General features: G+C 38.9%; 2 protein-coding genes across 2 annotated transcripts; both read left to right on the top strand.

Annotated features, from left to right (window-relative positions):
* Positions 1-494: 494 nt before the first annotated feature.
* Positions 495-10,183, top strand: LOC130013136 (collagen alpha-1(XXVII) chain-like). Its single transcript, XM_056101719.1, has 15 exons — positions 495-605; positions 1,386-1,397; positions 1,657-1,689; positions 2,665-2,682; positions 4,610-4,630; positions 4,781-4,846; positions 5,522-6,100; positions 6,293-6,325; positions 6,931-7,410; positions 7,744-7,776; positions 8,014-8,334; positions 8,668-8,700; positions 8,938-9,258; positions 9,592-9,624; positions 9,858-10,183. Exons 1-15 carry the CDS (start codon positions 542-544, stop codon positions 10,181-10,183), a joined length of 2,373 nt encoding a protein of 790 aa, XP_055957694.1. The 5' UTR covers positions 495-541.
* Positions 10,184-11,213: 1,030 nt separating this feature from the next.
* LOC126824302 (cilia- and flagella-associated protein 251-like) lies at positions 11,214-14,935 on the top strand. The gene is made up of 6 exons (XM_050553501.2): positions 11,214-12,395; positions 12,792-12,848; positions 13,238-13,273; positions 13,845-13,958; positions 14,273-14,308; positions 14,833-14,935. Exons 1-5 carry the CDS (start codon positions 11,214-11,216, stop codon positions 14,279-14,281), a joined length of 1,398 nt encoding a protein of 465 aa, XP_050409458.2. The 3' UTR covers positions 14,282-14,308; positions 14,833-14,935.
* Positions 14,936-21,274: the final 6,339 nt, after the last annotated feature.

Genomic DNA, 21,274 nt, shown 5'->3' on the forward strand with positions numbered 1-21,274 from the left:
ATATCAATGTATAACCTTCAGTAATTGTGACAAAATCAGCTAGCCTTCTACGATTAAAAAACAAACCTTTCTTATCTATCCGTTTAGATCTACGTATCATTCTCGCAAAACTGGAATTAAATTTGATATTCTGCACCTTGATTTTAAATAAAATGTCTCTAAAATGTGTGGTATGTCATTAAGTAATCTAACGCAGTAACGGCCATGCAACTCCGTTAATTAATCATCGATCAAAAGTTTTCAGCAATTCTGCAATTCCTTGACATGCGGTAACACCAGGTGGTGATTTCATTACGACACGCTAACTGATCTATTGTTAGCACATATTACAAAACATATCACATAAAGTAAATTAATTACAGAAAATAATGATATTTTAGTTGTTTTTGACGTAAAACCATTCAAGGAATCACAAGAAATCATATAAAAGATTCAAATTTTCTTGGTAAAATCAGCTCTTTACTGACAGCTCAAGGTGTTTGATCTGTTAGTATAGAATATCAAGATCTGTTCTGGTGGTCTGAGATCTTAGAGATCTGAGATGAGAACGTTCACAGTAACTGTCCTTTTATTAGGACTGGTTATACTTGCTTCAATCTTAGGAGGTAAGAAACCTTTCTACTTTGTTTTTGTTATTGTAATGGTTTCTATTACTGCCATGTAGAGGGCTGTATTGTCCGCTGAGTTACACCGACGTTCCCTTGAGTTTCGTTTCGAGACAAGCATCTGGGACCAGCCAGGGTGTACCTTCTCGTAGTTTGGAAGCAACTCAGGTGGTCTTGGGTTCGATTCCGGTGTTGGCCGAGAAAGTTGCTCTGGAATATCCCGGTGTGGATTCCCCTTAGAGGGCCTAGCAGAGCACATTTTCTGGTCTTTCGTATGTTGTGAAAAAAGAGATGCCGAAGACACCTTGGCGGGGTTTGTCCTTTTCAGTGGTACAGGACGGAGAGTTTGGCAAAGGGAGGAATGAAAAACCAAGGCCCTGTGTACAAATTGGCATGTCTTCCCCTTTTCAGCTGTGCAGGACGGGTGTCCAGGCAAAGGTGGGGCGAATTACCGAAGTCCCGTGTACACTTAAAAGACACCTTGACAGGTTGAATTCAAAATAAGAGTTAGTGCCGCCGTCCTCATAGCATACTGCATGGCATATGCCCATCTTCATTAGCCCAGTTGGTGCAGACAAGTAAGACATTAAACCCATGCACTTTATGAAATGGTAATTTCTGTTTGTAGATTTGGGAAGTTCTTATAGTTGATAACGTGACTGTATAATATCGTTTCAATAGTCAGTTGCTACACTCTGTTGCCACCCTATCTTTTCTTTAAATAAATGTGTGAACTATATTATTCATTTTCATGAACCGTCTTTTATTTTATCTTTTCAGATGCCGAAGCGCGTGAGTAAAACCCATTATTTTGCTATAACGGTAGTTTGTCGGATAGTACGATAAACTGTATGTATGATGAGTGTCTGTACAGAGATTATTATCACGTACATTCAACTTCTATTTTAATGAAAAATATGGGGTTATATATTTTTTAAACAAAACCCCCACAAACAGTGGGCTTTATATTTAAATTTTCGAGTTTAATTAATAACTATTTATCTGATATATGCATAAAAAATAAATATATCGCAATTTTATTCTTTCGCAGAAGAACGAAGAAGAGTAAGACGACGACGAAAAGGTAAATAAATTATTTGCCATCATACAGTCTGTATACATGTTGTTGGGAGCCAAGGTGGCCAAGATTTAAGGCGCTGGCTCGCTAACATGGACGAACCGCAGTGGCTCAGTGAGTGAGATGTTGGTGGCTCGCTATTCTGAAGGTCCCTTGATCAGCCCCACCGTTGGCCGAGAAAGTGGTTCGCCTTGTCAGTGGTACAGAAAAGAGGGTCTGGCAAGGGAAAACGTATAGTCGTTTGGAAGGGACAAAAAAACGAAGTCTGTATACATGTTGTTGGGAGCCAAAGTGGCCAAGGTTTAAGGCGCTGGCTCGCTAACTTGGGTGAGCCGCAGTGGCTCAGTGAGTGAGACGTTGGCTCGGTATCCTAGAGGTCACATGATCAGTCCCGTTGTTGGCTGAGAAAGTGGTTCGCCTTGTCAGTGGTACAGAACAGGGGGCCTGGCAAGGGGCAACGTATAGTCGTTTGGAAGGGACCAAAAAACTGAAGTCCAGAGTAGACATTGGCGTGCAGGTAAAAGAACCCTTGCATAACGTTAAATCCCATTTGGTGGCCGAGAAAGATCCTCGAGATTTACGCGCATTTTATCCCGGTATCAGTGGCGTATGGCAAATGGGATGGCCTGGCAACGCACAGCGTCTAGTCATTCGGATGACACGAAAAACGGAGAACCATTGACAGCTGGAATTGGAAATAAGAGTAGTCCGTAGTGCCGTTCTCCTGGCAAAATTTACCGCATAACACACCGCATGACGCTTGTCAGTCTTCATTAATAGTTCGGTCGGAGCAGACAAGTAGGGCGTTCATTTCACACAATTTGATGAAATTTATGGTTCCATTGTAGATGGTAATGTTGGCAATTTTGGTGTTGTAACCCATTTAAAACCATTTTATGAAAATCACTTTATTATTGTACATCCATGACAAGAACGAAACCTATCTAATTCTATTCATTCTGTTTTATTACTTTTCAATAGTTGTCTCATATGAATACGGTAAGAAAATTGTACCCTCAAATAGATTTGAAAAGTCTTATGACTGTCAAACTGTGCCAAAATTGACACCAGATGGACACGCGTTAAAGCAAATGTTCAAATTCGGCTCTGATCGTAAAAACGCGAGGGCATCTTAAGCCATCGTGCTGTGGAGTTTCTCGGGTTCCTCCAGCAACTTCGTGAGCGCTGACAAAAACTTTGGCATGCAAAAAAATTGCCGAAAGACTTTGTTATGGTTCATCATCGTGTTGAATTCGTGTTTCCATTTTGCCCCTCACAAGGTCATCTTGAGGGCATCTTGACAAATCGTGTCATCTTCGTCTTGACTTCGTGTGATCATCTGTGCCAATGGGCATTTTTCTCCCCGCGAAGACAATACAAAGTAAAGAAAAATCTGCCCGATTGTCTTAGGAAGGGAACACGACTAGGCGAAGCCCCCGAAATGCCGCCGTGTAGCCATCGTATGAGAAAAAGGTGTCAGAAAAGACAGCCGAATTTGAGTAAGTGAGTAAGAGCAGAGGCATGTGTAACTCCCAAATTTTCAATCACAATTCAGTTCCTGCAGCCATTGTGTGGCCTTTGTGTGTCCTGTGGGTATAAACTACTATTAAAATTTTCGTCTTCGTGTTACCTTCGTGTGTGGTTCGGGTGCATTCGCGTGACCTTTTGTATGCATCGTACTTGCTTCGGTTTTTGATTGGTCGTTTGTCAAGTTAGGGGCCATCTTTGCGCGAATTTCAAAATTTCATATGGCCACCTGGTGTTAATTTTGGGACATTGTGACGCCACCATAACAAAGGACAGAAGGATCCCTCCCAAACCCACAGGCTTACAACAGGGTCTGTGTAGGTTTATGTTATAATAGGCAATATATCTTTTATGGGTTTATATTATAAAAGGCAACATGGTTTTTTTATGGTTTTATATTCTAATAGGCAACAAGTCGAATAGGCAACTACTCTGTTATGAGTTTATATTAAAAAAGGCAGCAGGTTTTTGGGGTGGGGTGGGGGATTTTTATTGTATTATAACAGGCAACAGGTATTTTATGGGTGTATAATTTCATACTTGGCAACTGTTTCTACTTTCTTGCTGAACTTATATTAAAGATACATTATGGGAGATTTTTTTTATAGAGAGTTGGCCATTCTTGCTGTAACAGTTCAAAAGTAGATGATGAAAGAAGAATATATTGAAAAATTCAGTCAAATTACTTTATTCTGAACATAGTTATCATCGTTGTAATATTTGCCTAGAAATGGTAGCGAAATGTGTCTTCACCTTCGCCGGTCGTTTGATTGACAGGCGTTAACTCCACCTACATATCTCGATTATCAAGTAAAGTTTTCAATGGCATACGGAAACGCTTTACAGCGGCCTCGCTAAATACACTCTATCATTTAGCCTCGATCTAACAGACGTATTTTCATCAGGTTACCCCTTATCTGATTTAATCAATTAGTGAAATCCTATTTAAATCCGAGCTGTAGCCGAGCCATCCGTGGGTCAACAGAGTTGATTTTGGTCTTGTTGTTTAAATAAAGATCTAATTTATAATTTCTATAATAATCAGATTTAGCTCTTGCATAATGCATGTTTAAGCAGGCAACTAATAGTCTTATTAAAGAATGGGCATGCGTGCGTCTTGTATAATAGTTTTAATACATCACAATATAATCATGAAAATTGACTTCGGTTTAAATCTGGTCTTTATTTAGGATGATATTATAATACACCATCTTGCTATCCTGTTAAAAACAACATAGTATTGTTGAAGACTATAATTTAAAACCAGGTTTTGGATGCAGACAAGCATGATTATAACACGGCATACTCAAATTCAACTAAATCAATATTTCTTCTGTATATTAAACATAGTTCTGTATATTAAATATTATTTTGTATATTTGTTTCCTTTTTTGAGTAGAAGATGATGGAAGCTCCAGTGGTATGTTTTTTTGTTTTTTTTATTCTTTAAAATTAAACTTGCAAATATTCTACTCGCGTAAAATATCTAAGTCATTTTGCTTTAACCTTGATTTTGACGAAAATCAAATTTAATTTGTGTACGGATTTGACTAATATTTTCTTTTTAAAGCAAGCAGTAGTAGCAGTAGCAGCCGAAGTAGTAGCAGTGGCAGTAGCAGCAGATCCTCTTCTTCAGGTAATCAATCAATCAGTTCGTATTACTTGAATGTTTCGTCCAAGACCAAACTAATATTGTGGGTAGATTACACAAAGCCTTTTGATCTCACAGACGTTATCACAGGCGCCATGGTGGTACAAATTACCCATTGCTCCATTTTAAGACAGGCTCCGTGTTGATGCTTACTACTCGCAGCTTGATGTTAAGCCAGGTGATATGATGGCACCTACTACTCATAGCTCCACTTTAAGACAAGCGCATTGATGGTACCTACTACTCAAAGATCCAATTTAAGACAGGTGTCATGATGGTACCTACTACTCAAAGCTCCCGTTTAAGACAGGGTCATGATGGCACCCAGTACTCATATTTTATTGTCCTGGATGTATTCTTTTTGTTTTGTTGAATTGTTTCTGGTACTGTATATTATTAGGTCATTTTAGACCTTCGTATAATTTCCATTTACTCTCGTTATGAGTACAATAAGCAGTAGGGGTGGGTTTGAGGGGATGGCCTTGCTTGAATAGATTTGTCTACGAATAATTTTCATTGAAATACTCGATGAACGTCGGTAATTCATAACGTCTGGTGGAAAACAACCTACACATATAGGGCGAGTTCCATGTACATAACTTTTATTTTGATCGATGTATAAAAAAAGTATTGCACGGTAACACTTTTTTAAAATTATAGATGGGTCATCGTCAAGCAGAGGACGACGAGGTGGGAAAGGACGAAAAGCAAGGAGAGGAAGGAAAGGGCGACGAGGCAGGAAAGGGCAAAAGGGCAGACGAGGCCGAAAAGCACAAAAAGGTCGAAAAAGCAGAAAAGGACGACGAAGCAGAAAAGGAAGAAGAGGCCGTAAAGCAAGACGGGGTAGGAAAGGTCGAAAGGGCAGAAAAGGGCGACGAAGCAGAAAAGGTAGAAAAGGCCGTAAAGCAAGACGGGGTAGGAAAGGAAGAAAGGGACGACGAGGTAGGAAAGGACGAAAAGCAAGGCGAGGAAGCAAAGTCCGGCGAGGTAGGAAAGGGCGAAAAGGGAGGAGAGGCCGAAGAGGGAGAAAAGGAACAAAGGGTCGACGAGGTAGGAAAGGAAGAAAAGCGAGAAAAGGCAGAAAAGGTCGACGAGGCAGGAAAGGTCGAAAAGCGAGGAAAGGTCGAAAAGGCAGGAAAGGGCGAAAAGCCAGAAAAGGTCGGAAAGGGAGGAGATACCGAAGAACCAGAAAAGGTAGAAAGAGTCGACGGGGTAGGAAAGGAAGAAAAGGACGACAAGGTAGGAAAGGGCGAAAATAATGGATTCCATTGTTTTCACAAAAATCTTATTCTTACATTCCTATACCTTACATATTTAACCTATTTTCAACCGACCCGTTTAATTCCTCTAGTATATTTTATAGCCAAGTTGTAAATCAGATTATAACAGTATTCCTTGTTAAAATTGTTTATTGTTTGTTATTGTAAACAGCTAGTCGAGGAGGTAGAAGACGAGTAAGAAAAGGTAATATTTTTTGAAATATTAGTGATGTATTGATCACTATTTTTCCGAGATCGACCCATAATAAAATTTGTAAAGAGAGAGAGAGAGAGAGAGAGAGAGAGAGAGAGAGAGAGAGAGATGGGGTTAACGTCCACTCAACACAAACTATGTCATTTCGGGACTAACATATGGTTCGATTTTATTTCAATAATTCGCTTGCGCATAGGGGTCTTTAGTAGTGGGAGGAAACCGGTGGACCCGGAGAAAACCCACGAGGTTGGACAGGCGACCCTACGCCTTGTCACGTACAACCGGGCAATCGAAACCCCGCCAGTTGACCCAGTGACAGACTTTATGATACAGCGCGCACGTGCTAACCATTCAGCTATCCAACTCTTCAAAATTTGTAAAGTGAGAAGGTCGAAACATATTGGTTGTGATTTTGGCACATGGTCTATATGTACTTTTCTGGCGACAAAGTAAGCCAAAATTTGAAATGAAATTATTTTGAAATAAGAATTAAATCGTATGCAGCTTTCAACACAATTTAATACTTTATATTGACGTAAATCAAAGACGTTTAACACCTTTAAAATTCAATTTGTGAATTTTTATATTTTTAACAGAAAGTTGGGAATATGACTGGGAATACGTCGATGGCAAAAAAGTTAAACGACGACGAGGTGGAAGGAAAGGACGAAGAGCTCGTAAAGGTCGAAAAGGCAGACAGACCAGAAAAGGACGAAAGGGCAGACGTGGCCGTAAATCACAAAGAGGTCGAAAGGGCAGAAAAGGACGAAAGGCAAGACGAGGCAGGAAAGGTAGAGGAAGTAGAGGACGACGAGCTAGGAGAGGACGAAAGGGTCGAAGAGGCAGGAAAGGAAGAAAAGGTCGTAAAGCAAGACGAGGTAGGAAAGGAAGAAAGGGACGACGAGGTAGGAAAGGAAGAAAAGCAAGGAGAGGACGAAAGGGTCGACGAGGCAAGAAAGGAAGAAAAGGTCGTAAAGCAAGACGAGGAAGGAAAGGAAGAAAGGGACGACGAGGTGGGAAAGGACGAAAAGCAAGGCGAGGACGAAAGGGTCGAAAAGGCAGCAAAGGAAGAAAAGGTGAGTGAATATGGGATTTCACTGTTTTATTTTTACATTCCTACATCTTACGTATTTAACCCGTTTTCAAAAGAACCGTTTAATTCCCTTAGTGTTTTATAGCCAAGTTGTAAATCAGGGGCCTGTTTCGCGAAATTTTAACTAAGATAAAATCCAAATTTTAGTAATTTTATTGGATAATATTAGATTGACTTTAGTGCTTAACCAATCAAAATTGAAGTATCTACTAGAATTTGGATTTTATCTTTAGCTAAGATTTCGAGAAACAGGGTCCAGATTCTGACAGTATTTCTTGTTGAAATTTTCATTGTGTGTTGTTTTAATTTTAAACAGCTAGCCGAGGAGGTAGAAGACGAGTAAGAAAAGGTAATGTTTTACTAAGATCGACCCATAATAAAATTTTCAAACCCAGAAGGTCAAAACAAATTGGTTGTGATTGTATCACATGGTCTATATGTACTCCAAAATTTGAAATGAAATTATTTTGAAATTAAAATTAAATCGTATGCAGCTTTCAACACAATTTAATACTTTATATTGGCGTAAATCAAAGACGTTTAACGCCTTTAAAATTCAATTTGTGAATTTTTATGTTTTTAACAGAAAGATGGGAATATGACTGGGAATACGTCGATGGCAAAAAAGTTAAACGACGACGAGGTGGAAGGAAAGGACGAAAGGGTCGAAGAGGCAGGAAAGGAAGAAAAGGTCGTAAAGCAAGACGAGGTAGGAAAGGAAGAAAGGGACGACGAGGTGGGAAAGGAAGAAAAGCAAGGAGAGGACGAAAGGGTCGACGAGGCAAGAAAGGAAGAAAAGGTCGTAAAGCAAGACGAGGAAGGAAAGGAAGAAAGGGACGACGAGGTGGGAAAGGACGAAAAGCAAGGCGAGGACGAAAGGGTCGAAAAGGCGGCAAAGGAAGAAAAAGTGAGTGAATATGGGATTTCACTGTTTAATTTTTACATTCCTACATCTTACGTATTTAACCCGTTTTCAAAAGAACCGTTTAATTCCCTTAGTGTTTTATAGCCAAGTTGTAAATCAGGGGCCTGTTTCGCGAAATTTTAACTAAGATAAAATCCAAATTTTAGTAATTTTATTGGATAATATTAGATTGACTTTAGTGCTTAACCAATCAAAATTGAAGTATCTACTAAAATTTGGATTTTATCTTTAGTTAAGATTTCGAGAAACAGGGCCCAGATTCTGACAGTATTTCTTGTTGAAATTTTCATTGTGTGTTGTTTTAATTTTAAACAGCTAGCCGAGGAGGTAGAAGACGAGTAAGAAAAGGTAATGTTTTACTAAGATCGACCCATAATAAAATTTTCAAACCCAGAAGGTCAAAACAAATTGGTTGTGATTGTATCACATGGTCTATATGTACTCCAAAATTTGAAATGAAATTATTTTGAAATAAAAATTAAATCGTATGCAGCTTTCAACACAATTTAATACTTTATATTGATGTAAATCAAAGAAGTTTAACGCCTTTAAAATTCAATTTGTGAATTTTTATGTTTTTAACAGAAAGATGGGAATATGACTGGGAATACGTCGATGGCAAAAAAGTTAAACGACGACGAGGTGGAAGGAAAGGACGAAAGGGTCGAAGAGGCAGGAAAGGAAGAAAAGGTCGTAAAGCAAGACGAGGTAGGAAAGGAAGAAAGGGACGACGAGGTGGGAAAGGAAGAAAAGCAAGGAGAGGACGAAAGGGTCGACGAGGCAAGAAAGGAAGAAAAGGTCGTAAAGCAAGACGAGGAAGGAAAGGAAGAAAGGGACGACGAGGTGGGAAAGGACGAAAAGCAAGGCGAGGACGAAAGGGTCGAAAAGGCGGCAAAGGAAGAAAAGGTGAGTGAATATGAGATTTCACTGTTTAATTTTTACATTCCTACATCTTACGTATTTAACCCGTTTTCAAAAGAACCGTTTAATCCCCTTAGTGTTTTATAGCCAAGTTGTAAATCAGGGGCCTGTTTCACGAAATTTTAACTAAGATAAAATCCAAATTTTAGTAATTTTATTGGATAATATTAGATTGACTTTAGTGCTTAACCAATCAAAATTGAAGTATCTACTAAAATTTGGATTTTATCTTTAGTTAAGATTTCGAGAAACAGGGCCCAGATTCTGACAGTATTTCTTGTTGAAATTTTCATTGTGTGTTGTTTTAATTTTAAACAGCTAGCCGAGGAGGTAGAAGACGAGTAAGAAAAGGTAATGTTTTACTAAGATCGACCCATAATAAAATTTTCAAACCCAGAAGGTCAAAACAAATTGGTTGTGATTGTATCACATGGTATGTACTCCAAAATTTGAAATGAAATTATTTTGAAATAAAAATTAAATCGTATGCAGCTTTCAACACAATTTAATACTTTATATTGATGTAAATCAAAGAAGTTTATCGCCTTTAAAATTCAATTTGTGAATTTTTATGTTTTTAACAGAAAGATGGGAATATGACTGGGAATACGTCGATGGCAAAAAAGTTAAACGACGACGAGGTGGAAGGAAAGGACGAAAGGGTCGAAGAGGCAGGAAAGGAAGAAAAGGTCGTAAAGCAAGACGAGGTAGGAAAGGAAGAAAGGGACGACGAGGTGGGAAAGGAAGAAAAGCAAGGAGAGGACGAAAGGGTCGACGAGGCAAGAAAGGAAGAAAAGGTCGTAAAGCAAGACGAGGAAGGAAAGGAAGAAAGGGACGACGAGGTGGGAAAGGACGAAAAGCAAGGCGAGGACGAAAGGGTCGAAAAGGCGTCAAAACAAATTGGTTGTGATTGTATCACATGGTCTATATGTACTCCAAAATTTGAAATGAAATTATTTTGAAATTAAAATTAAATCGTATGCAGCTTTCAACACAATTTAATACTTTATATTGGCGTAAATCAAAGACGTTTAACACCTTTAAAATTTTTATATTTTTAACAGAAAGATGGGAATATGACTGGGAATACGTCGATGGTAAAAAAGTTAAACGACGACGAGGTGGAAGGAAAGGACGAAGAGCTCGTAAAGGTCGAAAAGGCAGACAGACCAGAAAAGGACGAACGGGCAGACGAGGCCGTAAAGCACGAAGAGGTCGAAAGGGCAGAAAAGGACGAAAGACAAGACGAGGCAGGAAAGTTAAACGAGACAGGAAAGGTAGAAGAGGCCGTAAAGCAAGACGAGGTAGGAAAGGAAGAAGAGGACGACGAGCTAGGAGAGGACGAAAGGGTCAAAGAGGCAGGAAAGGAAGAAAGGGTCGTAAAGCAAGACGAGGTAGGAAAGGAAGAAAGGGACGACGAGGTGGGAAAGGACGAAAAGCAAGGAGAGGACGAAAGGGTCGAAGGGGCAAGAAGGGAAGAAAAGGTCGTAAAGCAAGACGAGGTAGGAAAGGAAGAAAGGGACGACGAGGTGGGAAAGGACGAAAAGCAAGGAGAGGGCGAAAGGGTCGAAGAGGCAGGAAAGGAAGAAAAGGTCGTAAAGCAAGACGAGGTAGGAAAGGAAGAAAAGGACGACGAGGTGGGAAAGGACGAAAAGCAAGGAAAGGAAGAAAGGGTCGAAGAGGCAGGAAAGGTAGACGAGGTCGAAAACCAAGACGAGGTAGGAAAGGAAGAAGAGGTCGAAAAGCAAGACGAGGCAGGAAAGGTAGACGAGGTCGAAAAGCAAAACGGGGTAGGAAAGGTAGACGAGGTCGAAAAGGTAGGAGAGGTCGAAAAGCAAGACGAGGTCGAAAAACAAGACGAGGTAGGAAAGGTAGACGAGGTCGAAAACCAAGACGAGGCAGGAAAGGTAGACGAGGTCGAAAAGCAAAACGGGGTAGGAATGGTAAACGAGGTCGAAAAGGTAGGACAGGTCGAAAAGCAAGACGAGGTCGAAAAACAAGACGAGGTAGGAAAGGTAGACGAGGTCGAAAACCAAGACGAGGTAGGAAAGGAAGAAGAGGTCGAAAAGCAAGACGAGACAGGAAAGGTAGACGAGGTCGAAAAGCAAAACGGGGTAGGAAAGGTAGACGAGCCAGGAAAGGTACACGAGGTCGAAAAGCAAAACGAGGCAGGAAAGGTAGAAGAGGTCGAAAAGCGAGACGAGGCAGGAAAGGCCGAAAAGCAAGAGGAGGCAGGAAAGGTAGACGAAGTCGAAAAGTTGGACGCGGCAGGAAAGGACGACAAGCAAGGAAAGGACGACGGGGCAGCAAAAGGCGAAAAGCAAGAAAGGGAAGAAAAGGTAGAAGAGGCAGGAAAGCAAGGAAAGGAAGAAAGGCAAGACGAAGAAGGAAAGGTCGAAAAGCAAGAGGAGGCAGGAAAGGTAGACGAGGTCGAAAAGCAAGACGAGGTAGGAAAGGAAGAAGGGGTCGAAAAGCAAGACGAGGCCGGAAAGGTAGACGAAGTCGAAAAGTTGGACGCGGCAGGAAAGGACGACAAGCAAGGAAAGGACGACGGGGCAGCAAAAGGCGAAAAGCAAGAAAGGGAAGAAAAGGTAGAAGAGGCAGGAAAGCAAGGAAAGGAAGAAAGACAAGGCGAGGAAGGAAAGGTCGAAAAGCAAGAGGAGGCAGGAAGCGTAGACGAGGTCAAAAAGGTAGGAAAGGTAGAGAAAGTCAAAGAACACGCAGGAAAGGTAGACGAGGTCGCAGACCTAGACGAGGCAGGAAAGGCAGACGAGGTCGAAGACCAAGACGAGATGGAAACGGTAGACCAAGACGAGGCAAGAAAGGTAGACGAGGTCGAAGACCAAGACGAGATGGAAAAGGTAGACGAGATCGAAGACCAAGAAGCGGTGGAAAAGATAGACGAAGTCGAAAAGCAAGACGAGGCGGGAAAAGAGGAAGAGGCCGGAAAGGTAGACGAGGTCGAAAAGCAAGGCGAGTCAGAAAAGATAGACGAGGTAGAAGAGGTCGAAAATCAAGACGAGGTAAGGAAGGTAGAAGAGGTCGACAAGCCAAGGGAGACAGGAGAGGAAAAAATACAAGGCGAACCAGAAAAGCAAGACGAGTTAGGAAAGGACGAAAACGTAAGTACAAAAAGACAGTTATAACTAATAGTAGTGAAACCAAAAAAGAGAGTAAGAAACGGGGTTAACACCCACTCAACACAATCCAGGTAACTTCAAGACTAACATATGGTACAAGTTTATTTCAATAATTCGGCTTGGGGTCGAAGCCACGTCACTTGACCCAGTAATAGATCGTATCTAAACCGCACGCGGTAGACCCCTCGAACCACCTCACCAGTAACGCCAACGAATAATAATTTAAGATGTAAAACATACATATTTATATCCCCTTGAATGGAATTTTCATATAACAGTTATTGATAAAGCATGAATCATTCTGTTTGCAGCTATATAGTTCTTTTATTTATTATTAACAATGATAATAAAATAATTAATTTCCCTCTCACTTTCCAGCATCTCCGAGACCTGTTATCCTCCCTGCTATTTCTAAACCTAATAGAAACACTCAAGGTATGTTTGTCAGTAAATACTGAGCGGTGATGCAAAACGAAAAGAAAACCAATGAGCAAAAGAGTTTGTTGTGACATTTTAAGCCCCTAAACGTGCACTGACATCAAATCTATATAAGTCATTTACGTGATAGATTTTATTCCAAAATTAGGGGTAAGCTCTAGGGAGAGATTGTTTGTTCTCTGTCGGAATTTACAAGTAATTTAATGGTGATATTCATTTGTAGTTGATATAGTATTTAATGATGAAATCGACAATTAATGATGATTGAGTTATTACCATTATGGATGCCAGAAAATGGCGATTTGAAAAGTGTTATGTCTGGTAGTAAAGCCAGTGTTGATTAGTAATATAAACGTCTATTGAGTAATTGTTTTGTTTATTTGTAGAACCTCAAAGAACCCCCAAATCCCGTAAACCCGCAGGTATTGTTAATATTATTATCATCATTACTATTCAGTATATTTGTCATTATCTTGAAGCTCATTATCTGATCAGGTAAGGAGGAGTTGTCTTCCGTTAATTATATCACGACTATGACTTATAAAATCGCACACAATATTTGGGAATTTAATTTTGAAAATTTTTTCTGATTAAGTTCCATTTTTGAGCTATATTATTTCAATCCAAAGACCTGGTTTCAGATATGCAAATTCCGTAGAAATTTAAAACTAATTTTGACTATTTAATTATTGATAGTCGTATGTAATTCATGTGCTTAACCTATAATATTAATATTTTGGAATTTAATTTTGACAATTTTGTCTGATTAAGTACTACTTTTGAGCTATATAAAATGAAATGAAAAGCGGTTTAACGTCCTACTGTTCTGCTCCTATACTGGGCTAATGAAAACGGTTGAGCTATATAATTTCAACCCAAAGACCTAGTTTCAGATATACAATTTCCGTAGAAATTTAACTAATTTTGACTATTTAATTATTGATAGCCGTGTGTAATTCATGTGCTTAACCTATAATAATGTACTTCTAACAGGTAGAAGAAATCGCCGACGAAACCGACGTATTCGAAACCGACGTATTCGAAGACGACGTCGACCAACACAATATCGACCTGGATATCATCCACCACGAAGATACAGGAAACGACGTAAGTATTTAAAGTAAAATCATACCATAGGTATATCTGTTCGCGTGCGGAAATGAAACGTGTTACGTATTTGCAGTCTTTAAATTTTCGACTCGACATTTCCATTTACGTTCCCCGGAAGTCATACATCTGCCTCCAATTCCCAATATTCCTAATGCTATAAAATATACCTGTAGATGGTGCAAGATTTGACGTAAAGGTGCAACATTGCGGGAAGACTTGTATTAGTCTACAATTTATTTTAAAAATAAAATTGCCATAATGTATTTTCTAATAATTTACAATGTAACACCGAATACTATTTATATCTTCAGGATACATGAGACCTGATTATGATGATGTTGAATATGGTAAGCACAAAATTATTATAATACCCGTCTCAAAACACTGCCTCACCCAACCACACCTTTGTATAATTGATGGGATCTACTGAACTTTTAAAATTTAATTGCATATGTGGTGAGAATGGGGCATCATATAGATTACAGACCTTATGGTCTCAACATAAGCATATCAATTTACACGATGTTTTGATTTTTAGTCCTTTCAAACCAAAATGAAATGAAATGAAATGGGGTTTAACGTTCTACTGTTCTGCTCCTATACTGGGCTAATGAAGACGGGCATACGCCATACAGTGTGCTATGAGGGTAATTTTGCCCGGGCAGCGGCGCTACGGCCTACTCTTATATCGAATTCAAACTGCCAATGGATCTTTTACGTGCATTAAAAATGTATACACGGGACCTCGGTTTTTTGTCTCATCCGAAGGACTAGACAGCTGTCATTGTCAGGCCCTCCGTCCTGCATCCTTTCAAACCAACAGCTAAGCTTCGTTGTTTAAAACTAAAAACTCTCTTTTATTTTATTACAGAAACAGGTTACGATTACGGTCGACCTTATTACCGAGGTTACCGAGACAGCCACCGTGATGACGACAGCGATAAATTAATCTTTGATCTCAAGAATAACTTGAATCTCTGTGCATAAAGATACTGAAACTTTGATCGATACCAGATTTTGGAAACGATTTTTAGAAAGTATTTAATTTTATTGTACATAGCCTATTATTTAAATACAAGATACGCCTACAATATTGTATGGCCACGATGATAGGTTAAAACATTGTATTAAGACAACAATGAATGTATATATATATAATGACTTATTAAAACTGTTGCAAATTATTTATTGTGTGTTAGTCCTGAAAAATCAAATCATACACTTTTGCCAACAACAGAATGAAATGATATCGGTTTTAACGTCCTACTTTTCTGTATCGATTGGGCTAATCATGGGGTATAATTAAAAAACGAATAGTCAAAATTGTCCAGGCTAGATAATATTAGTACGGACAGTTGCTGCAATAGATATGCCGACCATTGTTATTATCATAATAAGATCGCGTTTGATATCAAAATATACGTTTTTGGGGTAGCCAAATATAATTATTTCCAATTATTTAAATTGGTGATACCACTGGGTCAATATTGGGGGAATCATTCGGGATGGTAAATATTTTGGTGATTAACTGGTTCCCATGTGTCAATATAGGCGGAAATCCAATTAGGGATTTAGGGGTTCGATTGGGAATGAATGAATGAAATGGGGTTAACGTCCTACTGTTCTGCTCCGAACTGGGCAAATGAAGACGGGCATACGCCATACAGTGTGCGATGTCGGATATTTTGCCCGGACAGCGGCACTATACCTACTCTTATATCGAATTCCAACTATCACGGGGTCGTTTACATGCATGCCAATGTGTACACGGGACCTCGGTTTTTTCGTACGATCTTAACGACTTGACAGCTGTCCTTGTCTGGCCCCCCGTCCTGCATCACTGACAAGGGGGAACCACGCCGGAAAATCTGGATGAACTTTCTCGGCTAATGCAGGGATCGAAACCCGACCTCTAGAGTGAGCTAGCGTCTTACCTACTTAGCTTAGCCACCGTGACTCCCCGAGCTACGACGGGTACAAAAACTATGACCAAATTGGCATTACTAGACAATAATACTTTAAATTTCAAAATCAAAATCCCGATGCCCTTCGCCGATGTATTCTTAGATTCGATAAACTTATATACACTGCATGATCTTACTAAATGACTTACCCCATCTTTCTTTGTTATTCCTCGTGAAAGTCCTAAGCAGTGGCTGCAGAGGCAATGGTCTTGAGTATCAGAACGCCTTTGTTTAGTCCAAATAGTTCACGTCTTGGCGATCTAGCTTGATGATATCTGCCTGTGAGTAATGAAAGAAAATGACATGACCTATACACTTTGTTATTCTGCCAGGCTTTAACATTGAAATAGAGTGGGCCAAATCTCTACAGGCTATGACCTTGATTAATGTGACTACACCAGACGAAAATATCTGATGATTTTCAACGAGATCGATAATCATGGATATTTAACAACTTTAAAAAAATCAGTGCAGAAGCCTATGTCAAATAAAGGGCCGTATTACAGGAAGGACTGACTGGTCTGCAGTCATTGGTCCCAATATTAAATAGGAACCGACATTAATTCTAAAATTGTTATTATACTATATTATATTATGTTGTGTTTTATTATGTTTGTGCCAAATATATAAATCTACCATACTGACATACAAATTGCATTTGTCTGAGCGTGGCCAGAATATGCCTCCCTTTCGCTGCTTGGCCCCAGTGACATTTTCAACAAGGAGCAACCATGCAAGCTTAATCCGGGCCTCCACAGACGTCTACTCAGGGACCCGTGGCTAGTCCTTTTCATTTTCTAAGAGTTTTGATTTTATAATTCATGGATATGGAACTGGGCAAAGATGTTACTTCATATATTTTGCATATCTTTCTATCTCACCCCTGTAAAACCGATAGTCACGATAAACAATGATGCTCGTTACTTTAAATACAACTGTAAATAGAATATTGCTTTTCCTTTCTATCTTAAACTTGTGTTGCTGTAGTCCAAAGGTGGACATTACAGAAATAATATATAAGATTACTTTCTAAGAATTTCGTCCTTATACAGATACATCATTTATTTATCAAATTTAGTTTTACGATAAGGATAATGTTCCCCTATTTACTGATGAAACAAAATTTAACAGTGGATGAAACAAAAAATTCTCTATTTAAGATTTTTTTTTTGAAAAAAAAATGAAATGGGGTTTAGCTTCCTATTTTTCTGAACAGACGCCATACAGTTGGTTGAGAGGAAAACTTTTCCCGGGCAGCGGCGCTACGACCTCTCAGGCGTTCTTTTACGTGCTCATGGAACCTACTCACCAGGCCCTCCGTCCTACACCACGCCTGAAAATCCCGTGGCGCCCATTTTAAAGAAAACAGAAAACGTGGAATAAGTGTAATAAACCGTAATCTAACCTTTTGCGCTGGGTTAAAATCAACTAACCCAATGTGTTGTTTGTCAATAAGAAATCTGACTTAGTAAAGTCCACAAATTACAAGAATAAATTAATTATCGATCTAAATGTCAGCATTATTTGGACATTCCTTAATGTCACTAACAACTGTCCAGGTGGTGATTTCATTACGACACGCTAACTGAGCTATTGTTCGGCTAAATTTAAAAAAGCATCACATAAAGCAAATTAATTACAGAAAATAATGATATTTTTGTTGTTTTTGACGTAAAACCATTCAAGGAATCACAAGAAATCATATAAAAGACTCAAATTTTCTTGATAAAATCAGCTCTTTACTGACAGCTCAAGGTGTTTGATCTGTTAGTATAGAATATCAAGATCTGTTCTGGTGGTCTGAGATCTTAGAGATCTGAGATGAGAACGTTCACAGTAACCGTCCTTTTATTAGGACTGGTTATACTTGCTTCAATCTTGGAAGGTAAAAAATCGTTCTACTTTGTTTTTATAATGTTAAAAATGCATTTTGCAAGATTTAGATACATAGTTGGACGTTATTGCTATATAAGAAAAAATGGATAATGACAAACGAATATATTTCAGTCATCTTCCTTTATTCAGAAATGAATGTCTGAAATTGTGACAAGACATAGTGTAATGTACCATTGCTGCGATACTAACATTTGTTTAATCCATTCAATATCTCAACCATCCGATTATCTAGCGAGTTGATAATGGGTTTGCTAAAGAGAATACATGATAATTTATATAACTTGTTGTAATACTCGGTTATCGCACCATTACTATTTTAATAATTCTTTCATTTTGTTTTTTTTTTCAGATACCGAAGCTCGTGAGTAAACCAATTTATTTTGATATAAATTTATATCATTGATAGTCACCATCTCCTTTAAAATTAATGACACATTAATTGTTAAACATATTTTTAAAAATCCACAGTGGTTTTTCATATTTAAATTTTCGCTATTAATGAAAAAATAATATCTATCTGATACACATGTATACAAATAAAAATATCTTAATTTTTCTTCTTTCACAGAACAACGAAGAAGAGTAAGACGACGACGAAAAGGTAAATAAATTATTTTCTATTTCATAGTCTTTATACATTTTGGTAAAACTAATATATCTAAAACAGTTTTTCTTGAAATAAGACCATCTGTGTAAACGGATATCTTGAAGGGAAAAAAGTTATTATAATTCGAATTTACAAAGGACGCTCCAGAAAAAAAGCGGCACAGTGACATGTGTCTAACTAATCATCTATCTCTTTTTTATTATTTTTTTTTTAAATAGTTGTCTCATACGAATACGGTAAGAAAATAGTATACTTAACTAGATTCGACCGAATTGTGATGGGCGAGTGCCACGCTAAAGGGCGAATATTAGGCAACTAGTCTTTTATTCGTGACACGACGTAGCGGATGAAATGATATGAAGTGTGGGGTTAACGTCATACTAAACTTGTCTGTGTCGGCTAGACTTAGACTAATGAAGACGGGCATACCTCATAGAGTGTATAAGGGTAATTTTGCACGGACAGCGGCGCTAAGGCACACTCTTAATTCGAATTCCAACTGCCACACGGTTCTTTTACTTGCATGCCAATGTGTACACTGGGCTTAGGTTTTTCGGTCCACCCGAACAACTTAACGCCGACAATGCCAGGCCAGCTGTCTGGCGCCACTACAAAGGGGAAACAACGAGAACCTGAAACCCTTATGTTTAACGAACCGGCGTGTTACGAACTGAGCTACACCGGCTCCCTATTAAAGAATGGGTATGCATATAGTATAATATAGTAAGAACGCTGAAAAGTTGAAGAAAGACAAGAAAATTGATTTCTCTTTTTATCTGGTCTTTAGTTGAGTTGATATCTTGATATACGGTTAGAAAGTAACATGGTATTATTGAAGACTATAATTTAAAACCAGATTTGTCTTAATTTGAGAAAATCTGTGGAATCCCAATGGATGCAGACGAACGAGCATGACTATAATACAGCATAATTATTCAAATCCAACTAAATCAACATTTCTTCTGTATATTAAACATAGTTCTGTATATTAAATATTATTTTGTATATTTGTTTCCTTTATTTAGTAGAAGATGGAGGAAGCTCCAGTGGTATGTTTTGTTATTTTTCTTATTCTTTAAAATTCCACTTGCATTTTTTTCCTTTTTTGAGTAGTTGATGGAGGAAGCTCCAGTGGTATGTTTTGTTATTTTTCTTATTCTTTAAAATTCCACTTGCAAATATTCTACTCGTGTAAAATATGTAACTTATTTTCCTTTAACCTCAATTTTGGCGAAAATCAAATATAATTTGTGTATAGATTTGCCTAATATTTTCTTTTTAAAGCAAGCAGTAGTAGCAGTAGCAGTCGAAGTAGTAGTAGTGGCAGTAGCAGCAGCTCCTCTTCTTCAGGTAATCAATCAGTTCGTATTTCTTGAATATTTCGTCCAAGAGTAAACTAATAATGCGGGTCCCGGTATTACGTTATGGCAAGTGTCATGGTGGTACCTACTACTCATAGCTCCACTTTATGACAGCCGCCATGCTCATGCACTAGGGAAATTAGGTTTAGACCTTTCGGAACACTTGCCGTCAAATGTTCTCCATTATGATTATTTGAAGTTATTCAGTTTAACATTTAAATAGCGTTGACACCCTGATAACGGGGTTTTCTATTATATTTTATTGTGTTGAATGTATTATTAGGTCATTTTATACATTCGTTATGAGTACAGTGAGAAGTAGGGGTGTGTTTGTGGAGGGTGGTCTTGCTTTTGTAGATGTGTCTACGAATAATTTTCATTGAAATACTGGACGAACCTCGGTAATTCGTTACGTCTGATTGAAAACAACCCACACATATAGTAGTAGTTCAATATACATAACTCTTATTATGATCCAAATTTCAAAATTATAGATGGGTCATCGTCAAGCAGAGGTCGACGAGGCGGGAAAGGACGAAATGCAAGGAGGGGTAGAAAAGGTAGACGAGGTCGTAAAGCAAGGCGAGGTAGGAAAGGAAGAAAAGGTCGAGGCGGCAGGAAAGGACGAAAAGCAAGGCGAGGCAGAAAGGGTCGAAGAGGCAGGAAAGGCCGGAAAGCCAGAAAAGGACGCAAAGGTGGAAGAGGCAGGAAAGGACGAAAGGGCAGAAAAGGACGCAAAGGCCGAAAAGCCAGAAAAGCCAGAAAAGGACGCAAAGGCCGAAAGGCCAGAAAAGGTCGCAAAGGTCGAAGAGGCAGGAAGGGCAGAAAAGGTACAAAGGGTCGACGAGGCAGGAAAGGTCGAAAAGCGAGGAAAGGCAGAAAGGGTCGACGAGGCAGGAAAGGCCGAAAAGCCAGGAAAGGTAGAAGAGGCGGGAAAGGCCGAAAAGCCAGAAAAGGACGCAAAGGCGGAAGAGGCAGGAAAGGTCGAAAAATCAGAAAAGGACGCAAAGGTAGGAAAGGTAGAAAGGGTCGAAGAGGCAGGAAAGCGAGAAAAGGTAGTAAAGGTCGACGAGGCAGGAAAGGGCGAAAAGCAAGGAGAGGAAAAAAAGCTCAAAGGGGCAGGAAAGGAAGAAAAGGTGAGTAAATAATGTTTTTTATTGTTTTTATATAATTGTTTTATTTTATATTTACATTCCTATACCTTACATATTTAGCCTATTTTCAACAGACCCGTTTAATTCCTCTAGTATATTTTATAGCCAAGTTGTAAATCAGATTATAACAGTATTCCTTGTTAAAATTGTTTATTGTTTGTTATTGTAAACAGCTAGTCGAGGAGGTAGAAGACGAGTAAGAAAAGGTAAATATAATTTGTTTTGAAATATTTGTCTGCAGAGAAGTGAAGGCCGAAACAATTAGGCTGAGGGTGTGGCACATGGTCTACGGACTCTTTTCTGGATGCTTAAAAATAGAATTTGTAAACAA

This window comes from Patella vulgata, chromosome 6 (assembly GCF_932274485.2).
Source record: "Patella vulgata chromosome 6, xgPatVulg1.2, whole genome shotgun sequence".
Classification (NCBI taxonomy): Eukaryota; Metazoa; Mollusca; class Gastropoda; family Patellidae; genus Patella; species Patella vulgata.